At 36.5% G+C, this 27820-nt stretch overlaps 2 protein-coding genes across 9 annotated transcripts in view; one reads left to right on the top strand and one right to left on the bottom strand.

The window, feature by feature from the left end:
- The window catches only part of HERC4 (HECT and RLD domain containing E3 ubiquitin protein ligase 4), a 127602-nt gene extending 112925 nt beyond the window's left edge, over positions 1-14677 (top strand). For 5 of the 6 annotated variants that reach the window (XM_070782134.1, XM_070782131.1, XM_070782133.1 and 2 more), the window contains 6 exons: positions 1840-2006; positions 2939-3005; positions 5407-5489; positions 9266-9449; positions 13147-13249; positions 14012-14677. In XM_070782134.1, coding sequence (XP_070638235.1) covers positions 1840-2006; positions 2939-3005; positions 5407-5489; positions 9266-9449; positions 13147-13249; positions 14012-14220 — 813 coding nt within the window. In that variant the 3' untranslated portion in view covers positions 14221-14677. Of the gene's footprint in view, positions 1-1839; positions 2007-2938; positions 3006-5406; positions 5490-9265; positions 9450-13146; positions 13250-14011 lie in introns of those variants that run through there. The other variant, XM_070782135.1, reaches the window with a different exon arrangement.
- The window catches only part of SIRT1 (sirtuin 1), a 32149-nt gene continuing 18340 nt past the window's right edge, over positions 14012-27820 (bottom strand). For 2 of the 3 annotated variants that reach the window (XM_019953992.2, XM_019953993.2), the window contains 3 exons: positions 26551-26737; positions 24623-25186; positions 14012-21621 (listed from right to left, as the gene is read on the bottom strand). In XM_019953992.2, the coding sequence (XP_019809551.2) occupies positions 21293-21621; positions 24623-25186; positions 26551-26737 (1080 nt within the window). In that variant the 3' untranslated portion in view covers positions 14012-21292. The remainder of the gene's footprint in view (positions 21622-24622; positions 25187-26550; positions 26738-27820) is intronic. The other variant, XM_070782138.1, reaches the window with a different exon arrangement.

Raw genomic sequence — 27820 nt, 5'->3', positions numbered from 1 at the left:
CCCGTCAAGCATCCTGTTTTCAACCCCTCTCTGATACTTAACTCTCAGAGTTATGTTTTACTAGCTGAGCTAGCTGGAATACCTCTGACTTCACAGGGATAGACCGGCACTGTCAGTTCCTGAGCCTACAGCATAGATGAGCTTGTTTTTTTTTACTGGCTTTTCTCACAAGCTGCTGTTTCCATTTTTTCTGCTTTACCAAATCAAACCAGCCATTTATTTTTCATATCTTGAGATATTGAAATTTCTTTCGTGCTATTGAAACTCCTCCCTATTCTTTTTTCTTGTGAATTTATGCCATTTATTCCTGTATTCTCATCTACAGGGATTTCTGGAAGAAGAGATATTAACACATACACAGTCTGCCCTGTTTAAGGACTTTTTGAGCTTCAACACAATGTAGGGACATCACAGAAGAAAAAGAGAAATCTGACCAATGAAAAATATGAGATAACAGAACATAAAAGGCATATATGTTTTGAATATGACACAGGGTAATAACCCTAACATATGATGTATTCAAATATAAATATATAAGAAAACACTAACCCCTAAAAGATAAATGGGCTAAGGACACAAAAAGACTTTTCAAAAACACACACAAATCTATATTTTTAGTATCACTAGTAGTCAAAAATGTACAGTGAAACACATTTGTCATTTTTTAACTCAAATATATTTTATGTGTGTATATAGATGAAAATGTGAAAAGATAGTCATTTTCCTGGACTACAATGGCAGTATAAACTAGAACAGTTGTGGAGGAAAAGAGTTTTTATGGTATGCTTAGCATTCCTTTGACTTTGAAATTCTTCCTTGCAAAGCAGAATTTCTTCTATGGAAATATTCCAAACTATGGACCAGTATATATATACACACATATATATATATATGCAAAAAAGATACCCATCTTATTTTGAAAATTACTAGCTAATTAGAATGTTTATTGAGCCTTTACTGTGCGCTGTAAGAACTATGCTAAAAGCATTTTACATACATGATTCCACTTAATCCTCACAATAACCTTATGAGATTAATACTGCTTTTATCTTGAAAACACTGACATTAGATAGTGAATGAACTATGTCTGGAGCCCCAGATCTAATTTAAAAATTTCTTCTGTTAATTACATGCTCACAGAATTTCCTGTGAACATACATTAATTCTTTAAAAATTATTAAATCTTTAATTCTTTAAAGATTACTGAAGGAAACAAACATTGTTTTTAATATTTTAATCATCTAGATGTCCAACTATAGTTATTAATAGCTAGTTTAGCAAGCCTTAATATTAATAGCTAATTTAGCAAGCCATGATACTTCTATGTGATTAATATTCAGCCATTAAAAATCATGTTCTGGAAGAGTAATGACATAAGAAATACTTGTGTTGTAATTAGAAGAATGAGAAAACCTTTAATATGTTTTATATTATTTTTCTGAACTTATAGTAGATGGAAATACATTAAAATTTTTAAAAATCATTGTCCCTGGTGTTTCTAAGTGATTGAGTTACACAGGTGTTTAATTTATTTTCTTCCATAAGCTTTTTATTTTTCAAATTCTGAATGTGTATAAGTTTTTAAATCAGAAAAAAGTTCTAGTAATCATTTCATTTAATATAATGCTTAGTGATGTGAAAATGATTATATTTCTGGGGGAAAAGTCAGTTGTGAAATTATATGTATAGTATCATGTCCACTAGATTTTAGTTTTGTCTCTCCTAGAAAATACATTGAATGAAAATGTGCAAAAATACTAACAATAATATTGCCCCAGGAAGATAGGAATGAGAATGAACTTTTTTCTTTTTATTCATTAATTTTTTCTGTATTTTCAGACATTTGAAGACAGTGATTTATTCCACTTAATTGGTGTTATCTGTGGATTAGCAATTTATAATTTTACTATTGTGGACCTCCATTTTCCTTTGGCTTTATATAAGAAACTGCTAAAAAAGAAGCCATCCCTGGAAGATTTGAAAGAACTGGTCCCTGATGTTGGGAGGTTAGTTGTAAAAAGTGGCAAGAATGGGGTTTAGAAAATAGGAAATGGGGGATGTACAGAAATTTTCTTTTTAGGAATAATTATGTTTCTGTTGTTCTTCTTGAATTTCCAAAATAAACCAGTAACCCTTCTAATAAAAGAAAAAACCATTGTGAGAATTTCCTACTGAAAGAGTTATATGTATAAAGCCATGTGGTAAATTTTTAGTTTAACAATACTTTGTGAATATCAGATAATAAATTTAGGAAGGTAATGTTTCTTGAATGTAGTTAAATAATTGATTTGGACTTTTACTTCTAATCACCTTCATTCCTAGGTGGAATATGTAGTTCTTTTTATTTATTACATTAAATGGAATAAAAAATTACATATAAGAACAAGTATTAAAAATGGGTGCATGCATGGTCTTTGTATTCAAAGGAAGTAAAAATCTTAGTTTTTTTCTCTTCAATATTGTATATAAATTTGCCAGTCACTCAGTTGTGTTCTACTCTGTAACCCCATGGACTGCAGCCCACCAGGCTCCTCTGTCCGTGGGCTTCTTCAGGCAAGAATCCTGGAATGGGTTGCCATTTTAGGGGATCTTCCTGACCCAGGGATTGAACCTGTGTCTCCTGCATTGCAGGCAGATTCTTCACCATCTGAGTCACCAGGGAAGCCCTAAAACTTATATATAAGAACAAGTATTGAAAATGGGTGGATACATGGCCTTTGTATTCAAAGGAAAAGATAAAAACCTTTGTTTTTTTTCCCTTCAACATTGTTTATAAATTTTGCTTGTACAACTACCATTCTGAAACAAACATAAAAGTACAGATTAGCAAAAGGATTTGACCAAGAATGAATGAGAAATATATACCTAGTCATAGGCAAACTAGTCAAAATAACGCAATTATATTTTACTTCAAAGCAACATACATATTGTTTTTCAGAAGCATGCAACAGTTACTGGACTATCCTGAAGATGATGTTGAAGAGACATTTTGTCTTAATTTTACGGTAAGATGGAAAGACATAGAATAGTAGCTTGATTGTTCATCATCCCTTTTATTTATCAGCTATGCCTTATGGTTTTTATTTCGATGAATGGAATTCTTAACCCTTTAGCTAACATTTATTGAGCATTAACTATATGCTAGTCACATGCATTATTTCATTTAATCCTCATAATCCCAAGAGATCGGTATTATTATCCTTATTTTACAGATGAGAAAACTGAAAACAGTTGTCACATTTCAGAGATAGTATTTGTATCCAGCTCTGTGACTGGATAAGCCTGTGTTGTTTAACATTATACTAAAGATCTTTCCAGATACAAGGGTTCCTCTTTATTCAAGTGTTCATTTTTTTTGAGTCTGCAATCACAAGAATATTTAGAGAAGTAAAGGTTATTGTAACATGAATCCACTAATGAATTTGCCACCTAAAAGATGAATTCCCACTCAGACATCCCTTTTATAGTAACATTCATCCTTGCGAATTTTGTCTTACTGTTGGATACAATGCAGTATAAATGGAAATACATTGAAATATTATTTGGAAAATGAAATTACAAATCTTAAAAAAGATGTAGAATTTAATTCAGTGAGAGGGATGTTCAATAAATCATCTAGTCTTTATGCAGAATCATTGATAAATGAGGATCTGGCAGAAATAGAATAGTTGACAATTAAAGGAGAGAAAAATCAGCAAGGATTATGATAAGGCACTTCAGAAGTAACTATTTGAATAGTATAAATTAGATTCTTGGGAAAATGGTAAAAACCTTCAGTTTTTCTTTTTTCCTGTCTATTCTTCTCAAAAACTTCGTGTGCCCTCCCCCCCCCCCCCACATACCCTCAAACTGTCCTCTTTGTGTTTTTACAGTCAAAGCTGACAAAAAGATACCATATTCTTGTATCACACAGTTTGCCAAAAAAATTATGTGCCTCCTCAAAAATGTTTGTCCATTCTTTGGTCATTTTAAGAATTGTCACATAGTGCAGTTACAAGAGAATTTGATAGGTTTAAAGGGAAATAGGTTAATTTCTTTTAGTAATGTTTAACTTTTTCCAAGAAAAAGTCCTCCTTGAATTCATATTTACTGTGAAATTTTAGTTCTCCTTTTCAGTTGGTGCACTTAATAACCCTATCAGTTTTCTTTGGATCTTTACTGATCATCTCAATTGACTGAAGCATTGAATTCTAAGCTTTATCAGTCATCAAGTGTGTGACTATTTAGTAAGATCTATGCTAATTCAAACATTGCTTCCCACTGTCAGTTCTTCCCAGACATACTCAGCGGCTCTTTGCTACTTATGGAGTAATAGCTTTAGAATGGGCTTCAGATCGTTTGTAATCTGGCTTTCTAACTTCCATTGTATCCTCCCATTCATACTAAGTTTTGTCATGTCTCACAGTATTCTTTTATATGCCGCACCTTCCCTGTTTTTTAGGGGCATGCATTTTTTTGATATTTGGTCTGTCTATCCTTTTGTTCAATCCCTGTCCTTAGTCAGAAATTCTGTCCTCTCCTAATCTTTCAGAGCCTTATTCATCCTTTTAGATGCTTTTCAAATGACATTTCTTTCTCAAGGTTTTTTATACTTTCTCTGTTTAGAAGTAAGCTTGCTTTCTTCCATGGTCTGATAGTATTTTGTTCATGTCTCTATTATAGCATTTATTTTACTATAATAATGAGTTGTTTACATATCACATTTATCCTTCTTTATTGGGTAGCAAATTCCAGAGCAGGGATTTATTCATCTTTTATCATCCCACTCCTAGTATAGTGTTTTATAAACAGGTATTAAAAAAATGTTAATAGAAGAGAGGAATATTCCCAAAAAAAGGGAATAGGAAGAGAAAAGATGCAGAGGTGGGAATGAAAACATATATAGGAAAATGAGCACACTAGTAAGGGAAATAAGAAATTTCAAAATAAATGACTCTTTATAAACCAAATTAATGGCAAACTGGAAGAACCACCTGTAGTTAAAATGCAGCAAGAAGGAATACCAGAGTGGCAGCTGTCATGCGGGAAGAATGCATAGCTATTCTAAAGTTGAATGCATTCTGACTTGGAGTCTATCACTTGTCCAAGGAAAACATCCTTCCTAATATTTTACTCCTGTAGTGACCATTCTGAAGTTTTACGTGGGATAATTACTCAATTTCCTGTTAACAAACCAAAAGCTTGTTAATTTGTAATTAGTCAATGTACGATTTCAAACTGCTAGAGAAGATGAAAATTTCTAGCTGTGGCTTCATGCAGAATTCACAAATAAGCTTATGCTACCAGAATTTTACTTCAAACTTATTATTTCTTATATTTAATGAGAGAAAGGTAGATTATAATAGGTTATTAAAATAATAAGTTTTGAGTCTGACATTGACTTTTTTTAAAAATTTAAATTAATAGATCACAGTTGAAAACTTTGGTGCAACAGAAGTGAAAGAACTGGTTCTAAATGGTGCAGACACAGCTGTTAACAAACAAAATCGGTAAGTGACTTATAGCAGCATCAGTGGTAGTAATAAGATTCAGTAGGCATTTTCTTCTGTATTTAGAAATATGTCACAGTCTTAAATTTTTACTCAGATAAATTTACTCTTTGAATGGTGAGGACGTAATCAATCTTCCTTTTGCTCCTGTTAAGACATTAATAAAGGGACAAAAAGATCATTACCAACAAGAACAAAGGGAAGAAAGAGGAGACAACAACAGACACATTTTCGGAAGCTAGAAACCAATGGTACCAAACTTCAGCCAGACAGAAGAAGCTGCAGCACAAGATGGACTAGGAGCCATGAAGGCGGACAGTTCATATTGCAGCACAATAGTTCAGGCATGGAGAATAAAAAAATAGGTTAAAAAGTGTATGGATTTTAAGGGGAAACTGGAAACAGAGTGATTGGCTGTTATAAGAAGCAGTTAGAGACCCATTTCCCATAGAGCACGTGTGGCCTAGGAACTTCCCCTCTCCAGCTGGGCAGACTGGAGCTTGACTGATCAGACTAAAGGAACTGTGGATTTGAGGACAGTTAGGCAAAGCACTGAAATGAAACATGAAGATTAAGTGAAAGTCTACAGCTCTCTCCTCCTTGACACTGGGTATTGGAAGATTCTTCTCTGGGAAAACTGCCTAACTTTTAAATGTAAATGAATAATGAAAGAACGGTAGACATTTCAGAAAAGACCAAAACGGTAAAACAGAAACAGAAACCGTGTAGGATGAAGAAACGTCAATAAAAATTGAAATCAGTATGCTCAAACTGGTAAGAGTAGCATCCATGAGGATAATATTAAAAACTGGAAAAACTTCATTGGAAGAAATGGAATGAATGAAATTTGTCAAATGGTACCCCGCAGAATTTCCAGAACTGAATGACATGCCTTTTAAGAATGACAGCATGGAAGCGGAAATATAAAACATAATACAAGGCAAAATTACATGAAATTTCACAACCTGAAAAGAAACGAACCCTGAAACCTTTGGGGGGGGCGGGCGGGGAATAGCAGACCATACACAAAGAATTAAGAATCAAAATAATATCAGATTCATAAAGATTAACACTGAAGTTAGGAGATCAACATTCTGGGAGAAAATTATTTTAAACATAGAGTTCTATATTGAAACTATCAAGTATGTGGTTCAGTTCTGTTCAGTTGTGCAGTTGTATCCGACTCTTTGCAACTCCATGGACTGCAGCACGCCAGGCTTCCCTGTCCATCACCAACCCCCGGAGTTTATTCAAACTCATGTCCATTGAGTCGGTGATGCCATCCGGCCATCTCATCCTCTGTTGTCCCCTTCTCCTGCCTTCAGTCTTTTCCAGCATCAGGGTCTTTTCAAATGAGTCAGCTCTTCGCATCAGTTGGCCAAAGTATTGGAGTTTCAGCTTCAACATCAGTCCTTCCAGTAAACATTCAGGACTGATTTCCTTTAGGATGGACTGGTTGGATCTCTTTGCAGTCGAAGGGAGTCTCAAGAGAGTCTTCTCCAACACCACAGTTCAAATGCATCAATTCTTTGGCACTCAGCATTTTTGATAGTCCAACTCTCATATCCATACATACAAGTATATAAAAATGTTTTTATACATGCAGAGTCTCAGAGAATTTACTTCCAATGCAATTTTCTCAAGAAGTTACTAGAGGATATGTCCTACCAAAACAAGGAATTGAACCAAGAATGAGGAAAAAGGGATCAAAAAAAAAGATGAGAGGCAAAGAGAAACAGTGATATGTACAAGATTTAGAAATAACAATCAATCTGCCTTAGATAAGGAAGATGGAGGATTCCAGGAGGAATGTCTTCAGGAAAAAAATGCAACCTAGTATATTTGAGTGAATCTAAAGGAGATTGACGTTTCTGTTGAAGTTGGGGATGAGGTAGCAACCTGAGGGACACAAAAATTCTTCAGAAAAGTAATTGTAGAACACTCCTTAACTTAGTATTTATAGTCATAAAAATGTTAACAATGAATATTGAACCAATATTCAGTATTCAGTTCACCAGATAATATTAATAATTGTAGATCAAGGAATAACAGAACTCTGTTGAAGTTTGAAGGTAGATACCAGAAGGAACGACACAGTTAACAAATAGTTTTCTTCAAATTGCCAGAGACTTGATCCAGGTGATTATAATCCTGATTCTGTTACTTAGAAGCTGTGTAACTTTAGGTTAATAAGTTGGTGTCTCCATGCCTCAAGTCTCTTTTTCTGTAAGGTGAGATGATATATTATACCTACTTCATGGGGTTATTTTGAGGATTAAATGAGGCGATAATTTAAAAATGCTTAGAATAGTACCTAGCACGTGTATGTGCTCAGTAAATGTTGGCTGTTAGGACTATACATTTGACATTTTAAAATATATGTTATTTCTTTGGTAAAAACAAAGCTGTTTTTAAAATAATGTGGAAAAATTTTAGGTCTTTCTACTTTAAAAAAAAACTACTCGTTTTGAAAAGCTTTGACTATGATATAGAAAGATATTTTTTCAGCTTTTCAAGTTCCTATTGTTGCACTAATTCTTTAAGTTTCTAACAAATATTATTTCACATAGATTATTTAGTTTAGAAGTAATTTAAAGAATTTTGATCTTTTTACCACCAGTCCGAGTTGCATAATGAAAGTGTGGAATGCAAAAATGTTAGCACATAAAACAATTTAGTCTTTTGTACTTAGGAGACTTAACTATTAGCAGTATAAATTTGACTTTCTAATAGTTGAGTTATAAAATGATGCCTTATGAAATTACCTGTTTCTTCTTAGAAGAACCTTACGCTGATAAGCATATGCTATTGATTTTTCCTTAGGGCCACCAATTTTATTTTATAATGGCCCCCTTTAACCTTTTTTCCTCTTTGTAAAGTGAGTTTGGGATTATTCTAAAATTTGCTGAAGTGGTTATCTGTAGATGACTAAATTTACCAGTATTCCCATTTATAGAAGCATCCTTTTTAATTTGGATCACAAGAGTGTAAAATATTGAAATCTCTAGCACACATTCTGATTATCAGCTTAACCAGGTAGCTGCATAAAGTGTTTGTGGCCAGAAGAACAAGTGGGAATAAAACTAGTTCTAATTACTGAGTAAAGGGTTTTCTTTTTTCATGACTGTTTCCTTTTGTATCATAACAGGGAGAAAAGCATCAGCAGTGTTCATCTGTATGTGTATTTATATGTATGTACACATACACTTGAAAAGAAACTTCACTTGTAGTTTTTAATGGTTATCCTGAAAGAATACTTAATGCCCCTCTTGGGTTTTTAATTTTTTAAATAAATTGGTTCATCAGATTCCTTTGAAACCCAAGGAAAAGCAGACTGTACAATCTGTGAAACAGTCTTAATCCCAAAGTTCTCTCTCTTTATTAAAAATTCCTTATTTTAGCATTATACTTTTTAGGGACGTATTAGAGTGATACATATAAATTCTCAATAATTTGTGAATTATTTAAAAATATTTTTGATAGCCATTTGCATCAATATTCTTCCCATTAGGACATCTTTCACTTAGAAGTAAGCTAAGAATGGCTGTGAATGAGAGGTTGTCTACATGCCTCCTAGATGTACCAGATTTTTATATAGAAAGAATAATAGACTTCTTCATAAAGATTTTGTCTTTTGAATCCTACTCATACTTTCTCGGTTTTGTACGTAAATTGCAAAAAGTACAGTAACACTCAGAGGTTTAGTAAGACTGTAATACATATTATCTGTAAATTTTTTTTTTATATTTTGTGCATGTATGCTTTTTCATTTCTAGACAAGAGTTTGTTGATGCTTATGTGGATTACATATTCAATAAATCAGTGGCTTCCTTATTTGATGCTTTTCATGCGGGCTTTCATAAGGTCTGTGGAGGAAAAGTCCTTCAGCTCTTTCAGCCTAATGAACTACAAGCAATGGTTATTGGAAACACAAATTATGATTGGAAGGAATTGGAAAAGGTAGGGGAAAACAAATCTATGATATTGTTTAGATGGAAAAGCAAAAGGAAAACATAACTTGTTGATGGTTATATCTCTGGTATTGATGGTATTCATGTCGTGTTATGTGTATTTGACTACAAGTTTTTTAAAATAATGCTGCTGCTAAGTCACTTCAGTCGTGTCCGACTCTGTGTGACCCTGTAGACGGCAGCTCACCAGGCTCCCCCGTCCCTGGGATTCTCCAGGCAAGAACACTAGAGTGGGTTGCCATTTCCTTCAGTGCATGAAAGTGAAAAGTGAAAGTGAAGTCGCTCTGTCGTGTCCGACTCCTAGCGTACCCATGGACTGCAGCCCACCAGGCTCCTCCGTCCATGGGATTTTCCAGGCAAGAGTACTGGAGTGGGGTGCCATTGCTATTGTGCATTAAAACTGAATGCACTATTGATACGTTCAACACCTGAGTGAAAGAAATCAGTCTCAGAGAATTATATACCGTATGATTAAGCCAAGCACTGTGTTGGACAGGGGCTAGGGATGAGGAGGGAGTGTGACTGCAGAGGGGCAACATGAGAGTTCTTTAGGGTGACAGAATTGTTGACTGTCCTGGCTCTAGTGGTGGTTTATCTGTATACGTGGTCTAAAACTTGTAGAACTGTACACACATAAATGTCAATTTTACTGTGTAACAATTTAAGGAAAAAAAATTTTAATTACAAAAAAAAAATAGGACTTCTGATTAAGCATAGTGGAATAAACATTTTTCTCTGCTCCCTCCCAAATCTCATTAGAATTACAGTAAAGGACTAAGCATAGGACTAACCCCTCCCCCAAAACACAGTGAGCACGAGAAAGTACAGCTTTGGAAGATGGAAAATAGGTGGATGAGTGACTTAGAACAAAGAAAATTGAATTCTGAGCCTCCAGAGGACGAGATTCGTCAAGAGGCAGCCTGTCACATTATAGAATTTGTGCAAGTCACAGAAATGAGCACGTCATGTTACCAGGGCTACAGGGTTGGACTGAAAGCAATACAGTTGTTTCAAAACTAATTTAAGGAATTACTAGCCCTCTCATATCCCCTTTCCTGCCTGGCAAAAGAGAACCCTGGAGAGAGGCTCTAGAATCTGGGAAAGCATGTAGAACTGAGGCTGGCACTCAGAAACTGGCAGTCAGGCTTGAATCCTCCAGGAAGGAGATTGAAGATTTCTTTCAGGAGGTAAATTAATTTGCTAAACAGAAGAAAGATGACTTTAAGAATCATTACCCCTCAGATCCTACAAGATTTATCCTTCTTGCCTCATCTTTCATTCCTCCTCTCTCACTCTGCTTCAGCCTTACTGGCTTCTTAGCTGGGCCTAGAACCCTCCAGAAACACTTTAGCCCTGTGGCCTTTTTGTTTTCTGTGCCTAGAATTCTTTTCACCTTGATAATTTCAAATGTGTCTTGTCTCATTTCCTTTATGTCTTTATATCTTTTTAGAGAATTCATTGGCTAACCCACTAAAAATTGCATATGTACACATACATACCCCCTATTTTCCTTCTTTCTTCTCTAAATGTGACTAAATAAAATTTTACTTAATTGTCTTTACCGTCTGCTCCCCTTACCCCCACTCACTGTCAGCACTATAACGGCAGGATTTTTGTCTCTTAGTTCACTGCTGTCAGGATTTTTGTCTATTTGTTCACTGCTGTGTTCCCAGAACCTAGAAGGGCATTCAGCAAATACTTAAAACCTTGTCTGAAGTTATAACTGATAAAAGTATTCATTCAGCAAGAGGGCATTTTTTAAAGGTATATTTTAGTGTACTTAGTATACTTAGTTTCTTCCACTGATCTGATTCATTATAATTTCACTAATTATGATTTGTGTCTTCAGATGTTCTTCATCATGACTGTGCACATTTCCCCAGTACCATCTTGTGGCTTAAAAAAAGGAAAAAAGAAAAAAACTAGCCAACCACCTTTCATTTCCCCACTAACATACTCAGTCTTCAATTCAAACAGGTTAATACTTAAGCTGATTGCTAGAATTCAAGCCATTATCTCCAAATCTCTTTGTAAATTAATATATATGTTGTGGATTTCTCGAGTTCAGTCATTGATATAATCATGGCTACAAATAGAGCTCCAAATTCAAGAACCTAAAAATAAATCTTTACTGAGCCTCTACTGGATGCCTGCTGCTAAGTCACTTCAGTCGTGTCGAAGCCCACCAGGCTTCCCCGTCCCTATGATTCTCCAGGCAAGAACACTGGAGTGGGTTGCCATTTCCTTCTCCAATTCATGAAAGAGAAAGTGAAGTTGCTCAGTTGTGTCCGACTCTTAGCGACCCCATGGACTGCAGCCCACAGGCTCCTCTGTCCTTGGGATTTTCCAGGCAAGAGTACTGGAGTGGGGTGCCATCGCCTTCTCTGTACTAGATGCCTAATACTATGCAAAAGATTAGAAAGACAGCAGTAAATAAGCTTGAGACGTGGTCTTTGTTCTCTGGCAAGGAGGCTGGACGTTAAATAATTGAACTGTGATGAATATAAAGAGAGTTTAGTGAATGATATATAAGGCAAAACCTGCACAAACAGGGAAAGCCTCTCACTTGATGGTAATATCTACCAGGTTCAGTGCAGTTTCCCCAGGACTCCAGACTTTGCCTGAAACTCGTTATACATGTGTCTAATGAGCCAATGAATGAATTAGGTGACATTTAATCTGAACCTAAAGGACAAGTAGAATTTAATCCGATGAACAAAGAAAGGAGTGTTTGGGAAACATGTTTGCTGTTTTGTTGCAAGTTACACCGAAACATAGAGGCTTAAAGATGAACATTGGTTGTCTCACATGGTTCCTGTGGGCCAGGAATTCAGAAGTGGTTTAGTCCAGTGATTTTAGACTTGGAGATCTTTCATGAGGTTGCAGTTGAAATGCCAGCTGGTGCTTTTAGTCATCTGAAGATGGCTGAAGGATAGGATTCCCCTTCCAAGATGGCTCACTCACATGGCTGTGGACCAAAGGCCTCAGGATCTCAGCATGAGGACCTCTCCATAGGGTTGTTTGAATGTCTCCATGAAATGCTCCCCCTGGGAGTGAGTGACCAAAAAGCTAAAGCCACACAAGTTTTTATGATCTAGTCTCAGAAGTCATGTATTCTCACATCTGCACTATCCTGATGAGGTCAAGCCTATTCAGTGTGGGAGGGGACATAACATGGCCATGAATAGCAGGAAGCAGAGGTCTTTGAGGGCCTTATGGAAACTAACACAGAAAATTGTTAGTGTTGCTCTTAGAACCATTAATGTTTTAAAGAGAAGATGGAATAATACAAAATAATTCATATGACTTGTGTTCATCGATAAAGGGAAAGAAAATTTCATGATTATCAGAGATAATTAATTCCATCTTAAACTTTAATAGTCCATTAGCCTTTTAGTAATTTTGGTTTATCCTTTATATACTTAACTTTGGAAAATGATATTACTATCACATCATGTTCTTTGAATTGGGAGCAGGGGAGATGGTTCTGCAGATTCATATTTTCTTTCTTTTTCTCTGGAACTAATAGTTCCAAGTTACAGAATATCCAGGAAGTAATAATTAACTGAATTACATGAGTTTCAAACTCTTGGATAGTGTTAACTTTCTGTGCTAAGGAAGCTAGTTGTCAGATTGAAGATAAAACTGATATCCCTTAATATTAATAGAAGGTTATGTTGTTTTAGAATACAGAATACAAAGGAGAATATTGGGCAGAACATCCTACAATAAAAATGTTCTGGGAAGTATTTCATGAATTACCATTGGAAAAGAAAAAACAATTTTTGTGTAAGTATTTGTTTTATGAGAATGGAGTCTAATTATCGAACTTTTGAACTTAGACTAACTTGATTCACTTTGGTGGGTTTTTCTGTATTATTCAAGGTCCTGTTTTTAATTTTCAGAGTAATTTTTTTAATCCACATTCTTTAGATTTTAACAAGATCTCTGCAGTATAACTTTTCATATTCAATTTTTTTTCTTTGCTTCAGAATGAAAACTTTGGTAGTTGGTGTAGAAAATAGAACTTTCCTGTTCCTGAACTTAATGCCTATTAATGTGTGTCTGTTTTGCATATCATAGGATGACAGGTCATTAATTTTGGCTTCCAAGTATGAATTTGTTTAAAAATGACAAGACAAATAGGAAAGGAATCATAATCAAAACTGCATGTTTTTTTTAATAAATAGTTCTAAATGGTTACTCTTTTCAAAAAAGAGGGGCTCCCAAAGTGTTTTTATCAAGGATAGTAGTCATTCATGTATCACACATATATTAAGCCTTTCTGTAGTCATTCATGTATCACACATATATTAAGCCTTTCTGTGTGCTGATGTTAAGATTACACTTTTAAAGAAAAAATACTGTTTGGATGTATCTCAGAATCATGCTTCCACAAATTCTGGGGATAGGCTTCCACTTTAGAGCAAATGTTACTGTAAAGCTTTGCTATAAGTGATTGTTTAAGTAACTTGATACTCCACATTGTTATTTAAAACTTTTATTGTCGATAAAAGTAGTTCTTTCACTCAGTGATTCTTTTCTTGGCAGTATTTTTGACAGGTAGTGATCGCATTCCTATTCTTGGTATGAAGAGTCTAATACTAGTCATCCAGTCAACAGGAGGTGGTGAGGAGTATCTCCCAGTTTCCCATACCTGTTTTAATCTTCTGGATCTTCCAAAATATACAGACAAAGAAACTCTACGCTCTAAACTGATTCAAGCTATTGATCACAATGAAGGCTTCAGTTTAATGTAACTTTGGAGTTACAACTATTCAGTTTACTGCAAAAGCATTAAACTAATTATTTGTGTTTTTCTTGTGGTGATGAATTCAGCAAGGTGATAGAGGTACTATTATAATTCTTACTTGCAAAATGTTCAATGCAATGAGTATTCATGAAAGCCAAAAAAATTAAAAGAAACGAACAAACTGTGTTAAATATTAAACACTGTACAGAACCATGGATTTTTTTTTTTGCCATCTTCTAATAAACATACAAGTATTGTGACTACGTTGAGGTTTTACTAACATAAATTTTAAGAGTTTGCATATCTGACAAATGATCTGGTGTGTGAGTGCATGAAAATGTTGCTTAATTTTCCTCCAATCACGGATGAGAAGCCTTTAACTTTGGCCTGCAATAGTCATTCGATTATTTTTTCATTTTGTAAATAATGTTAAAGTTTTGTAATAAAATAGTTATGTTCTGATACCAGTGCAGTTTCTGTGGTTGTACTTGAACTGAGATTCCTTTAAAGGGTTAAAAATTATCATTTAAATCTTATTCTGAGAATCTGTGAAGGCAAAAAATTAGCATGGTGGAAAATAGTCTTTGCTTTTTTACTAGAATAATGTCCTTGTGTAAGTCTAAATTGCAAATAGAATTTACCTGATTAACATATAGTTCTTTCTTTCTATGAGTCTTGAGATATAATTGACCAATGGGAAGTTGTGGGAAAGCTTAATGTTTAGTACTGAAAGAACTCTGTCCAGTTGCTGGAAATACAATCGTTGACTACTATGAGAACCAATCATTGGGTTAAAGCTTTTAAAACTATTGATGCTGCAGGTTGGTATTTAAAGAGAATTTTTAGTGCTTCAGAACCATTTACTTGAATTTTAAGAGACAAATCTTAACAGATAACTCTTTTAAGTTTTAAGGTGCTGATGCTTAGTTATCTTGTCATTAAATTGTAACAGTGAGTGATGCAACACATGTGACTTTCTGCTATAATGCAAATATTTATTTTTTAAATTTATTTTTTAAATGCCATGAAACTGTTTAAATAATAAAGGTTTATTGGCTTAATATTTAAACTTTCACTGGTTCTCATATAAGAGTCAAAATTCTTCAAAAACAGTAATATCTAAGGGAAGGTCTCTTAAATTTTGGACAGATAGTTCCCATTTCCATACAAATTTATCTGTTTAATAGAAGCTCCCAAGTCTCCTTACCTGTAATTCTAAAATCCAAAACATCTCAGCCAGGGTGGGGAGAGACGGGGGTGTTACATCACTTTGTAGCAAAACCTGACCTCAGTTGTTGAGGCTGTTTATGATACTAAATGGGACTGTTTGCATATGTTACTGTGGCAGTGCTAGTGTGTTTGTTTTGTGTTTGGTCTAGGTGCTGCCCAGATCTGTGTGGGTGCAACACTGTGTGCTTTAAAAACTCTTTTAACATTCGTAATTCCAAAATGCAAATGAGTCCAAGGGTTTTGGAAAAGGGATTGTGGACATGTACTTTTCACTAGTTAAACTTCTGGTGTTTTTAATAGGCTTTTAAATAAAAGCCTTAATAATTGTCCTTAAAGTAACATTTTTCCCAGTAAAATTCCTCCAGGTTTCTGGTATTATATTGTTGATGTGCACATCCATTCCTTGAGGCTACTGATTGTTAACACTGAAAACAGATGTGTGTGTCAGGTTTTTTAGTAACCTCTATTTGCTATGAAGCTTTTCTGTAAAATAGCAGCCACGTTGGATTAATACAGGTAGAGTTCATTGAACAGGTGTTTTAACAAGGCCTGACCTGTTATCTGGGAATACAACAGTGCAAGGCATAATTTGGGTAACTCTGGTATTCTTTTCCTCCCTGTTACTGCAGAGCTACAGTAGAATTAACAGCAGGGAGATTCATGGGAAAAAATACCATTGAAGATTTTTCAAATTGCTGTTTGCTGCTTTTTAAAAGTAACAAAAATACCAAGCTTTATAGATTAGAAATGGTTTGGATCTAAAAGAAGCAGAAGATACTAAGAAGATGTAGCAAGAATACAGAGAACTATACAAAAAAAGATCTTTATGACCAGATAACCACCATGGTGTCATCACTCACCTAGAGCCAGACATCCTGAATGTGAAGTCAGGTGGGCCTTAGGAAGCATCACTGAGAACAAAGCTAGTGGAGGTGAATTCCATTTCAAATCCTAAAAGATGATGCTGTGAAAGTGCTGCAAATCTGAAAAACTCAGCAGTGGCCACAGGACCAGAAAAGGTCAGTTTTCATTTCAATCCCAAAGAAAGGCAGTGCCAAAGAATGCTCAACCTACCGCACAATTGCACTCATCTCACATGCTAGCAAAGTAATGCTCAAAATTCTCCAAGCCAGGCTTCCACAGTACGTGAACCATGAACTTCAGATGTTCAAGCTGGATTTAGAAAAGGCAGAGGAACCAGACATCAAATTGCCAACATCCATCCGCTGGATCATCGAAAAAGCAAGAGAGTTCCAGAAAAACATTTACTTCTGCTTTATTGACTAGGCCAAAGCCTTTGACTGTGTGGATCACAACAAACTGGAAAATTCTTCAAGAGATGGGAATACCAGACCACCTGACCTGCCTCCTGAGAAATCTGTATGCAGGTTAAGAAGCAACAGTTGTAACTGGACATGGAACAACAGACTGGTTCCAAATCGGGAAAGGAGTATGTCAGGGATACTGTCACTCTGCTTATTTAATTTATATGCAAAGAACATCATGTGAAATGCTGGGCTGGTTGAAGCACAAGCTGGAATCAAGATTTCAGGGAGAATTACCAATAACCTCAGATTTGCAGATGACACCACCCTTATGCCAGAAAGTGAAGAGGAACTAAAAGAGCCTCTTGATGAAGGTGAAAGAGGAGAGTGAAAAGGCTGGTTTAAAACATTCAAAATATGAAGATCATTGCATCCAGTCCCATCACTTCATGGGAAATAGATGGGGAAACAATGGAAACAGTGACATACTATTTTTTTGGGCTCTAAAACCACTGCAGATGGTGACTGCAGCCATGAAATTAAAAGACGCTTGCTCCTTGGAAGAAAAGCTATGACCAACTTAGACAGCATATTCAAAAGCATAGACATTTCTTTGCCAACAAAGGTCCATCTAGTCAAAGCTATGGTTTTTCCAGTAGTCATGTGTGGATGTGAGAGTTGGACCATACAGAAGGCTGAGCGCTGAAGAATTGATGCTTTTGAACTGTGGCATTGGGGAAGACTTGAGAGTCCCTTGGACTGCAAGGAGATCCAACCAGTCCATCCTAAAGGAAATCAGTCTTGAATATTCATTGGAAGGACTGATACTGAAGCTGAAACTCCTAATACTTTGGCCACCTGATGTGAAGAACTGACTCACTGGAAAAGACCCTGATGCTGGGAAAGATTCAAGGTAGGAGAAGGGGACAACAGAGGATGAGATGGTTGGATGGCTCACCAACTCGACATGAGTTTGAGTAAGGTCCAGGAGTTGGTGATGGACAGGGAAGCCTGGCATACTGCAGTCCATGGGGTCGCAGAGTCTGACACGACTGAGCTACTGAACTGAATTGATAGATTAGCAAGTAGGCAAATACTGAGTTCACTAAATTTTAAGGACCATGATTGCGGAACTGGCTTAACCTTTGAAAACATTTGGCCTCCACTTAGACCTATTTGTACAAGTAGTTGTTCTTAAGTCAGTAGTAATTTTAACCAATAGCCATTGTTCAGAGAAGGCAGTAGAATCAATACAAGCCTTTAAATTGGCATGAAATAAAACCACAATGTAGTTTTCAAAACTGAGAACCCCAGCCTTTGCACAGGGATTGACTTCTAACATGCTTTTGCCTGCGTTGTATAAGGTTTTCACTGCATTTAGTTGAACAAGGTCTTCTGATGATGTGCAACATGCCTAAGGCAGTCTTCCCCTGCATATGGTGAGTTCTCTGAAAGCAAAGGCAAAATGGTCTTGCTCTCAACCTCTTCCTATCCGCAGCCTCTGGTCCTTTGGCCATCCAAACTCCTTAGGTTAGTTTTGTCCTCCTTTCACAGTAATTCGGTAGCTCCCTGCACTCACATTGTAACATTACTAGGGACAAAGTGGGAATTTGTCTGTTTTATATATGTCTACCTTACTTTCCCTTTTGGGCCAGCCACACTGAATGGAGGGTTAAATGCAGAAGGAACTCACCCTATTCCTTTCACTTCTCAACTCTTAATATATCACCTGGGGCTACTTTTTACTGTAAACTCCACCTTTGGCCAATTAGATGTCATCTCTAAGAGGTGACAGCTCAGGTTACTTCCCAAAATTCCCCAGTTTATTTTTAATCCCAGTTGAGAGTCACTTGGTGGGTGGATGGGGGGGGAAGGGTGACTGTTCATTTTTAAGGAGTGGGGAGAGCTTTTGATTAGTCTAAGAGTTGAAACTTGTTTCAAATAAAATTTATCAGATAATGTTTTAGCAGGTGGGTCAAGGTACAGCATTCTTTAGTGCCACTGAGGAAGACACTGATTAAACAGTGTATCCGTGGAATATGGTACACGCACCTAGGGAAGTGGCAACAGCATTGAATCCACGGCTTTAATTAAGTTAGGTTTTGCTAGGTATTCAATTACTTGAAATGACATGCTCTTTATTAAGAACCACTTTTCTATTTTGTGCATCTATGGAATTTCACAGGTATTTTTTCTAGTGCAAACAAGATATACAGGGGCAGAGAGTTTTTTGGATTGTTTAGTTCCCTTCAAGAGACCTGAAGGCAGGAAACTGCCACGTTTATTCATTACGTCTTTGTAAAGGGGCACGTTTCTGTCCTCCTGAATACTCGATTTCTGGGTCAGCCTAAGAAAGTTCACACCAAATATGATCAAGTCACTTTCTGTCTACTCCTTTTGGTCTTGAGTTTGCTACAGTTCCACCATTCCCTCATCTCCCTAATCCCAAAGTCCTGGTCCTTTGTCAGTGTTTCATGTCAAAAATTAGCTATTCTTTTAGTCACTAAGTCATATCCAACTCTGCAACCCCATGGACTTCAGCATGCCAAGCTCCTCTCTGTCCTCCAGTATCCCCTGGAGCTTGCTCAGATTCTGCTGCTTGCTCGGATCTGATCCTCTGCTGCTTCCTCTTCCTTTTGCCTTCAACCTTTCCCAGTTATTCTTAGGCAGGGTTAATGACGGGGGAAGGCTCCTGGTCTACAACAGTTGAAACATTCTGGTGATGTACCAGTTACTACAACCAGCACTTTCAGTACTAACTGTTGTATATAAACTGAAAGAAAATGTAGCATCTAATAGCCCTCAAAGCGTACAAAAGCTGCACAATTTCTTTACCTTAAACAATGTAATAAGCTAACAGAAAAAAAGTCAAATGACAATTTTAATAGACTTTTAAAACAGTGTACAAGTATAAAACACTGGTTTTGTATTTCAAAAGTTTGAGGAAGATATCCAGTCATTAAACAGTCTACAAAACATATGCCAGTAGATTACATAAAAGACTATGTACAATATAAAAAGAGCTGAAAACAGTCTTCACTGTAAAAATAATTTAAAACAAATTTTTCAATTTAAAATATCATCTATAGCACAAACACAGATCATGCAAATGGAAAACTAAATATACTGTATTCTTTAGTGTAGTCAAATAAATTCAGATTGAAACATCTTTTAGGTAGGGAAATGGCCATTCAATAAAATTTTTTCCTCTGGCAGTAATGGTCCTAGCTGGATATTTTAAGCTTAAGAACAGCTGTTTTTCAAACCCTTCTTGTTAAACTGTAATAAATACTAAAGCAACATAAAAATACTTTTTGAAAACAATGTTGGGGAAAGGTCTGAGAAATAAATCGTTACTGTGCAATTTTATAAAGTACAAACTTTTGTTGAAAGGCTAGAAGCTTCTGCAGCTGAAAAAGTTGTTCTCTAGTTTTAAGGCAGGCTAAGCTTTTAAATAAAGACATTATAGGAACTAGTTTCATTAACTATTCTGCTATTACAAGTTACATCACGTTCATCTCCATAATACTAGGCTAGTATGTTTGGTGTTTCTTACACCAAGTCCTCCCAACAGGAAACATGTACTTTCTGGCTTTGGAACCGTAATCTGGGTCTGCTGCTCTCATGAATGGGCAAAAAAGGCAACAGTCCAAAATATTACACTCTCCCCAGTTAAAGTACCATTATTATTGATCATAAAGGCTTTGCAGATTGACATTGGCAGTTTAATACTTGTGGAAAGGATCAATGCAAGCTCTACCACAGTGATAGGTGTTTAAACAACAATGGCAAATATTCTTAAAACTAAGGGGACCCAGGCAGGTACTATTGTTTCTAAAGCAACTGAAACATTTCCAAAGCATTTATTTTTTAAGTTAGTTTTATGAGCCAATATAGACATTACTACATGTCCACAGGAAGTACAAAAGCGATCTTCATTTGAACGATACATTTCTGAAACTGTTAGCACCAAGTTTCATTTTAAAAAAGCAAAAACAACTGAGTGCTCTCCCACGTCGTTGACTTCCTTCTCACATTGCATGTCATGAGATTTTTAAAAAGTTAGCTGCCACAAGTTTTGGAAAATGCCAGTGTTTAAAAATAGGTAATTGTGCTAATAAAGAATCAAACGTTTAGCAGAACAGATTTGAGGATTTCAAACCATTCAATGTTAAAACGAAAAGTGTGAAAATACCATTCTTTGGTCTAGATAAGCTGTTCCCTTTACATTAATTTAACATTCCAATGGCTTTTTGAAGACTCTGAAATGTTGAAACTCACTAGGCAAAAACAATTATATATACATGTCGATGTATCATACAAATGAACCTTTAACAGAAAGTCTAGTCCAATAGCTGACTAAAGATACTTACGTACCTTTGTTTAAAAAAAAAAAGTTAGTGTTTGAGTGTATAAGCACAGAAATAAGGAAGTTAAAAATTACCCATTGAGGGGATACCAGTCTATAAATATTATACCTTTCTGGTTTCCTTGCTCTATTGAGTTCACAAGTAAACATTCAATTTGACATGCTAAAGATTCTAATGCTGGTGGAACAATTTCTGTACCTGGACAATTACTATATTATGATTTGTTTGATGGATAGTTAATGCATGTTGCTTCCTGTTTCACAGATATAGCTTCATTAATTGCCTCTTGATCACCTCCATCAGCTTCAAATACAGTTCCTCCAGCTCTCTCATTAACATCAGCATCATCTTCCAAACCATTGTAAAATTCTTCATTCTCACTTTCATCCTCCATGGGTTCTTCTAAACTTGGACTCTGGCACGTTCCACTATCACTGTTACTGCCGCAAGAACTAGAGGATAAGACATCATCTTCAGAGTCTGAATATACCTCAGCGCCATGGAAAATGTAACGGTTTGGTGGTAAAAACAGATACTGATTATCTGAAATACAGAAATAGAGAAATGGGTTATTTCCAGTTTTCTAGGACTTAGTATGATTGTGGTGTTTGGATAAGCATAGAACCTATGCTTTTACCTGAGTATCATTACTAGAGGCTATTATTATATAGTTTCTCAACAATAAGCTATAGAGACACTCAGTCCTGGGTAGAAATCTTAGTTCTGCCACTCATAAACTTTGCAAATTGGGAGTGTTATCTCTGTGCCTCAATTTCCTCATCTGGGTATGAAGTAATTTTCAAACCCTATGAGGTTAAGTATGAAAAAATTGTAGAGAGCCATGTTCAACTAGGCTTAACCAACTCCTTTGAGATTCGGTGAGACGAAGTATCCACCCACCACCCACCCTCTGAATCAGAAGCTATTTTTCTATGAGTCCTATCATGTTAAAGTGTGAGAAGCACTGTGAAGCTTTCTTTTGCAAAGCCCTCCCAAATTAGCATCTGCAGTATAAGATTTGACCTCTCATGGTGAGGAGCCTTCCCCTCTGTCCCCTAAGCCAGAGTGACTCTCTCCCCAGTCAAGGCTCTTAAGAGCCCAGACTGATTCACAAAAGCTGACTACTGCATAGTTCATCTGGAGTAATATATACCTAAGTTTCTCTTCAAAATTACTTCCAAGCTTTTTTAAGACTCCGTCTTGATCCAGTTCTCACTCTGGAATAACCCATGTTTTGCAGCATGAAAACCACATTGTTTTCATGGAGAAGGGAGTTGAGTACCTGCATTCTAGCTGCTGGCAGACCCATCTAGTGATTATAACAGGACCATCTCCTCTGAATCACATCCTAGGAGCCAGTCTTCTAAGGGTCCCAGCACATGGCTGTTCTGCCCTTTTACGGGTTTATTAAAAACCAGTTCATTCTGCTCTGGCCCCCTGAAGAACTGTACAATCTATTTCTCAGTCCAAGTACCCTGTACCTGTTTTTGTCCTACTGGCAATCTTACCTTTAAGATATTCACATTTTAGTTCTTATATGCTCCAACTTCCTCCTTTTCAGCCCTGACCTCACTACAAATGGTGGCAAAGTAAATGAGTAAACTCCAGTTGTTTAAACAGTTAAAAATGTTAAGTTTTACATTCTTTACATCAGTTATCTTTTCAAATGCTCACAATGCTCTGAGAGGTAGATCTGACAATGCAGTCAAATTCTGAAGCCTGTGTCTTTAAAGGTCTAAATTAGCAGAATAAAACCAAGGTATACCAATTTTCTGGGGCAGAGTTTTATACATTTGACCCATCTGTCAAAAAAGAGCCGAAGAATATTGTGAGTGCCTAAGCAGACTTTGAAGAAGGAAATGGCAACTCACTCCAGTATTCCTGCCTGGAGAATCCAATGGGCAGAGGGGCCTGGCAGGCTACAGTCCATGGGGTCAAAAACAAGTCAAGACACAAGTCAAGACACAAAGGACTAACACACAAGCAGACTATATGACAGAGACTTATCTGACTAAATCAACAGCAATTTTTCTACTTCTGACTTTTGCCACATTGATAAGCATAAGTATTCTTCTATGCTTTTTCTAGTGTCTTCCCCATGAAGACTTCACCAACTTACAGTTAAGCCTTCTATAACTTGGTGCCCACTAAGTAGCATCTACCTTTTAAAAATCTCACCTATTTTTTTTCCCATTCACCCATTTTTGTAATTATACCCAAATATCAGTTGCTTGGATGGGTGTTTGCAGAACTTGGTGCAGTCCTAGTTTGGAAATACCCAAAGGCTTATTCAACTGAACTAAAACTTATTTATGGCAAATGATTAGAATACGTAATACATTTGTCTAAAATTTCTTGCCAGTTTTCCCCATGTATGGTGAGTGAGAGTGTTTTAAGCAGTACAAGATTGTTGCATCTAAGAGCACAATTTTCCGTCTTAATTAGGGTTTTTCACCATAGGTTAATACTTGTGCACAAGTGGTTTTAAAAGGTAGAAAGTGATTTCACCCATATTAATACAAATTGCTAAGGACTTTTCATGAGTCAAAACAGAGCAGATGCTATTTCTGATAGTGGAGAAGAACCAGATGTTTTCCTAGATCTGAAACAGCAACAGGTTAACAGAACCTGGAATCTACCTGGCTCTTCTTCACTCTAGTTGTTTCCTTGGACAGGGTATTTAACCTCTGTGGTCCTTGTTTTCCCACCTGTACCTGAGAAGGAATAGTTTCCTGCCTAACTGAAATCAGATACTGAAATCAGAAAATATGTCAAGTCACTGATGCTCAGTAAACACCCAAATCTTGTGATTTTCACCATCTAAAGCTCTTAGCAGAAAACAGCAGGGCACTCAGTAGTCCCCAATTAAATGCTTAACTTCTCACTCCCTAGAGAAACTCAAAGTACAGAGCACGCTGTTGGACACCATTTCTTCCCCATATTATTGAGATACTGTTTTATCTTTTTCTAGCTTAAAATCTCAGATTCAGTTTCTCTAAACACAATCAAGTATTAAAATTTAGCTGCATGAAGTTTACACTAACTAGCTTGCCAAAATTGCTCACTTCCTGCAAATATTCCGTTGAAACTGGAGCCTATCGTACAGAGTGAAGTAAGTCAGAAAGAAAAGCACCAATACAATGTAACGCATATATGTGGAATTTAGAAAGATGGTAATGATGACCCTATACGTGAGACCACAAGAGATTCATGTAAAGAACAGACTTTTGGACTCGGGGAGAAGGCAAGGGTCAGATGATGTGAGAGAATAGCACTGAAGCATGTATATTATGTGAAACAGATCACCAGTCCAGGTTCGATGCATGAGACAGGGTGCTCAGGGCCAGTGCACTGGGATGACCCTGAGGGATGAGATGGGGAGAGAGGAGGGTTCAGGATGGGGAACACATGTACACCCATGGCTGATTCATGTGAATGTATGTCAAAAATATTTCCACTACAATATTGGAAAGTAATTAACCTCCAATTAAAAAAAAAAAAAATAATAGTTATATCCTCAAAATGGCCCAACAGCCTTTCTTACCATCAAGGCGTTTACTAATCTGCTCCTTTGCAAGTCTAGCTGGCCAGCATTTTCTCACTGTTTCAGCTACTGAAGTTCTTTCATTTTTCTCACCAGAATTGGAGACAGCATTCTTCAAATCTGGACTCTCCAACTGTTCATTAACACTTTCAATGCTCCTAGTAGAAGTCTGTACTTCCTGTGATTTTTCTGTGACATGGTCTTTTGATTCAGACACATCTGGATCATCAACGTTACTCTTTGTTTCTTGGTCTAAAAGAGTGACAATCACTGAAGAATCTGGTGGTGAAGTTCTTTCTGGTGAACTTGAGCCTTCTGAAATATTGAGGGGTGTGGGTGGCAATTCTGACAAATGTGCCAACTCTTTTTGTATTCGAGGAGGTTTTTCAGTAATTTCTGAAAGCTTCACAGGGTTACAGCAAAGTTTGGCATATTCACCACCTAACCTATGACACAGTTCATTAATAATTACGTCACAGTCTCCAAGAAGCTCTACATCAAAATGCAGGTGAGGCAAAGGTTCCCTATTAATTAATATCTGAGGCACTTCATGGGGTATGGAACCTAAGATTAGGGTGAAAAAATAAGAATTAGAAAAAAGAAGGGAGGTGCACTTATAAAACCAAAACACACACAGTATGTTAAATCTTAACAGGGAATTTCCTGGCAAGTTCAGTGGTTAGGACCCTCTGCTTTCACTGCCATGGCCAGGGTCCTATCCCTGGTCAGGGAAATGAGTTCCTGTAAGCCAAAAGAAAATCTAACACTCCCCAATGCCAAAAAAAGACGCAACTCTAATCAAGCAATTATATACCATCACACTATTAAGTCAATAAATGAACAGCAAAATTTCTTCTATCACTTGATTACCTCTTGCCTCAAACTTTTACATTCTGTGTTCAGTTTCCTTGTCTGCATAATAGGGTAACTACTGCTCCACAAGATTGCAGTGAGGATTAAGTGACCTAATATGCAAAGTTCTTGGCTCTTAGTAGGTGAGAGTTTTCTCTACTTAAATGGCTTCTGATATAGTGTTTACTCTCCACTTTTGCTTAACATCACCAACACATTATACTACTCCACAGAAAGCTTGTCAGAAGTTCTCTGCTCTGTGTTTAAATAGAAAAAAACAAAACTAAGCTTAGACATTAAATTTTCTTTTTAGCTACAAATTATCCTATAATCTACCTGAGTAATTTCTATTAAAGCAGCAGTTTAGCGGCCTATTTGCTGGTGTGAGGGTCTAATTCTCTCGTTAAGGGTTTGATATTCTCTCCTCTGCCCCTTTCCTCACTTTTATGGCACAAGTGATGCAATAATTCAAGCCCCTCTATCTTCCTCCCCCTTCCTTGCTCACTAGAGGGAGAAAAACATGTAGTATAGGAGCATGGGTTAAAGAAATATTCCTGAGAGTAACAGGGAATTCAGTTGTATTAGAGCATCTTTATACACATGAACACGCTTTTTGTTAGAGCTGATCTACATATAATGCTTATGACTTACTAAAACAATCATTTTGAGTCCCAAAATTCTCTCTCACATGAGTACTTACACAATATCAAGCTATACATCTGAACCTACTAGAATGTGAAACACTAGCAACAGGCTCAAATTTAGATTAAAATAGATTATTTTTCATGTTTCCCATGTATATGTAAATTAGTTGATGCTAACTCCTACTGCATTAAAAACACATCCCATCGAAAAGTTACATTGAACGGTTTCCCTGCTATTCTGTTTTGAAAACCCTCTATTCCCACTGAAATTTCAGATTAATCAATCTTCATGAACAAGAATATGTCACCTTTAAAAACTTGGGCTCTTTACCACTCTTAAATGAAGAACAAATCACTGGGGTATACTCTACATACCCACAGCCCATGGCAAAATATACAGAAATGGTTCTTTAAAAATCATTACCAACTTACTTGGAATTAGTGCTACTGGTCTTACTTTCAGGGAAGATCCAATAACAATGAGAAGATCAACTTCATCTTTGTCATACTTCATGGCTCTATGAAACTGTTCTGGTAAATTTTCACCAAAAAAGACAATCTCTGGTTTCATGATAGCAAGCGGTTCATCAGCTGGGCATCTAGGACATCGAGGAACCACCTAGGTGTTCCAGGTTTTGGTTGAGGAGGGAAAGAGAATGCCAAGTCCAAGTTAGAACAATCAACATTTCCACACTTAGCAAGAAATCATTTCAAATTTATTAAAGAAAACAGAAAAACTGGATAAATAGAGAAAACTGGATAAAACCGAAACATCAACTATAAATGACCCCCCCACTTATTTCACTAGCAATGAAATACAATTGTGCTATTATCTGCTGCTAATATCTGTATAGACCCACATTTGACATTAAAGAGAATTAAGAAGAAAAAGCAATGTGTATACATGTACATGAGTCTTAACCTTAAAAAAAAATAAAAGTTTGGGACTGCCTGGTGGTCAGATGGTTAAGAATCCACCTGCCAATGCAGAGGACATGGGTTTGATTCCTGGTCCAGGAGGATCACATGCTGTGGGGCAACTAAGCACATGCACCACCACTACTGAACCTGCCCCAGAGCCGCGCGAGGAGAGAGCCACCACCGTGAGAAGCCCGCACACCACAAAAGCAGCCCCGCTCACTGCACCTAGAGAAGGTCTGCACGCAGCCAAAACAAAATTTTAAAAAGTAGTAAGTCTGTAAAATACAATTCCATTCTAATATGCTATCTTCTCATAATTATATGATTTTATATACAGCTAAGCACATTGAGTTTTATTTCTGGATGGTTTTTATGCTCTGCCATTATCTTCTTAAAATTTTTTTGGCAATGAGCATACATGAAATATTTTGTAATGTTTAGGAAGTCAATTTCATCATTCAAGAACGATTATGGGGACTTCTTTGATGGTCCAGTGGCTAAGACTCTGCCCTCCCACCACAGGGGCCCGGGTCCTGCCTCTGTCCAGGGAACTAAATCCCACATGCTGCAACAAAGATCCACAACTAAGACCTGGCGCAGTCAAATAAATACTTTTTAAAAAAGATTATGAAGCGAAGTTTTCAACTTAAGGTAATGAAAGGTTTTTGGGTACTCCTCTGTAATCCCCCATAGTCATGGATGTTTCTGTACCACATAAATACTTTCGGGGGAGGGAAAAAACAATTGAGGCAAAGGAAACAGATCAGAGACAAGCACAAAT

This window comes from Bos indicus, chromosome 28 (assembly GCF_029378745.1).
Source record: "Bos indicus isolate NIAB-ARS_2022 breed Sahiwal x Tharparkar chromosome 28, NIAB-ARS_B.indTharparkar_mat_pri_1.0, whole genome shotgun sequence".
Taxonomy (NCBI): domain Eukaryota; kingdom Metazoa; phylum Chordata; class Mammalia; order Artiodactyla; family Bovidae; genus Bos; species Bos indicus.
Note: the sequence above shows the minus strand (reverse complement) of the source record. Positions and strands in the feature narration are given on the sequence as shown.